The 1,809-nt window shown below is 37.9% G+C and overlaps 1 protein-coding gene across 1 annotated transcript; it reads left to right on the forward strand.

Annotated features, from left to right (window-relative positions):
• The first annotated feature begins 983 nt into the window (after positions 1-983).
• On the forward strand, positions 984-1,535 carry LOC125656577 (uncharacterized). The gene has a single exon (XM_056145638.1). It carries the CDS (start codon positions 984-986, stop codon positions 1,533-1,535), a length of 552 nt encoding a protein of 183 aa, XP_056001613.1.
• The last annotated feature ends 274 nt before the right edge of the window (positions 1,536-1,809 follow it).

Consider the following 1,809-nt stretch of genomic DNA (forward strand, 5'->3'; position numbering starts at 1 on the left):
AGGATTCAACGTTTTCAACTACTTCACTAACTGAAGTTTCCACAACAGAGGATTCGACGGTTTCAACTACTTCACTAACTGAAGTTTCCACAACAGAGGATTCAACGTTTTCAACTACTTCACTGACTGAAGTTTCCATAACAGAGGATTCAACGTTTTCAACTCCTTCACTAACTGAAGTTTCCACAACAGAGGATTCAACGTTTTCAACTCCTTCACTAATTGAAGTTTCCATAACTGGGGATTTAACGGTTTCAACTACTTCACTGACTGAAGTTTCCATAACAGAGGATTCAACGTTTTCAACTCCTTCACTAACTGAAGTTTCCACAACAGAGGATTCAACGTTTTCACCTACTTCACTAACTGAAGTTTCCACAACAGAGGATTCAACGTTTTCAACTACTTCACTGACTGAAGTTTCCATAACAGAGGATTCAACGTTTTCAACTACTTCACTGACTGAAGTTTCCATAACAGAGGATTCAACGTTTTCAACTCCTTCACTAACTGAAGTTTCCATAACAGAGGATTCAACGTTTTCAACTCCTTCACTAACTGAAGTTTCCATAACAGAGGATTCAACGTTTTCAACTCCTCCACTAACTGAAGTTTCCATAACTGGGGATTTAACGGTTTCAACTACTTCACTGACTGAAGTTTCATACGATCCTTTCTTTCCCTGGCAAGGAGGTAAAATTTGAAAATATCATGTCTTTCGGTTTCTTCGTTTTGCACAAAAAATAAGTTATATGAATAAAGATGGTATTAGAATAATTTGTAATGCATATAAATTCAGATTGCTAACAATTTTCGTGATTAAGATGTGTGGGTTTTTCTCTCTTCATTTTTGAGCAGATTGTTCGAGTATCTATGGCGGCAATCTAGCGACTAGTAATGTTTACACGATTCAGCCACCAGGTGCTTTGACGTCATTTCCTGTCGTTTGTGACGTAAAACAAGATGGAGTATATACTCGCATCATGGAACACGGTGGAACATGTGGAGTGGATGATTGGAACCTTCCAATGTCTGATTACATCGTGGGATTCGGGCAGACTGTATCGTGTGATCATTGGATTGGATTGCGAAACATGTTATATCTAACACAATCTGGTGGTACCTACAAATTAGAGGTTAACATCGAACTTCAGGACGGCAACACAGATTCAGTGTATTACGAATATTTTTATATCAAAGATCAAAGTGAGTGGACACTACGACTCGATAACTTTAACGGAAGTACCAATAACTTTCTTGGCAATGGTTTTAGCAATCCGCCTACCTCAAGCGATGCAGATTTGATAGACAATGAGGACTTTGAAGGTAGTGGAGTAAATATTTACGGATGTTCAGGTGGAGATAAATCTGGGTGGTGGTTTGACGAATTTTGTACGAATCCAAACCTTTGTTTGCCTTTAGGACCAGTGGAAGAAGCACTCTATCCATCAGTCAGAAAACTGAAGTGGCCAGATAGGTTTGGGAATGAATACTTGGTAAAGCGCGTGAACATGCAAATCAGAAGAGCTACTTGATATAAGAGAATTCGAAAAGAAACCCAAAGATCATCCGTTCGATTCATTAATATGTAAACGGTTATTTGTTCTCTCTTTTAAATACCTATACTATTCAAAACATGGTGTCTTGGGGAAAAAATCCCCCAAAAGAAATCAACAACAAAAAACAACAACCCCCCCCCAAAAAAAAACATAAAACCCGTATAAGATCCTTTGTGTTTGTTTACAATGCTGCATTGCTCCACAGAATTAATGTTTTTCATTTTGTTCTCTCGTTTGTTTTCATAATGTA

The sequence above is a fragment of the Ostrea edulis genome, chromosome 7 (genome assembly GCF_947568905.1).
Source record: "Ostrea edulis chromosome 7, xbOstEdul1.1, whole genome shotgun sequence".
Taxonomy (NCBI): Eukaryota; Metazoa; Mollusca; class Bivalvia; order Ostreida; family Ostreidae; genus Ostrea; species Ostrea edulis.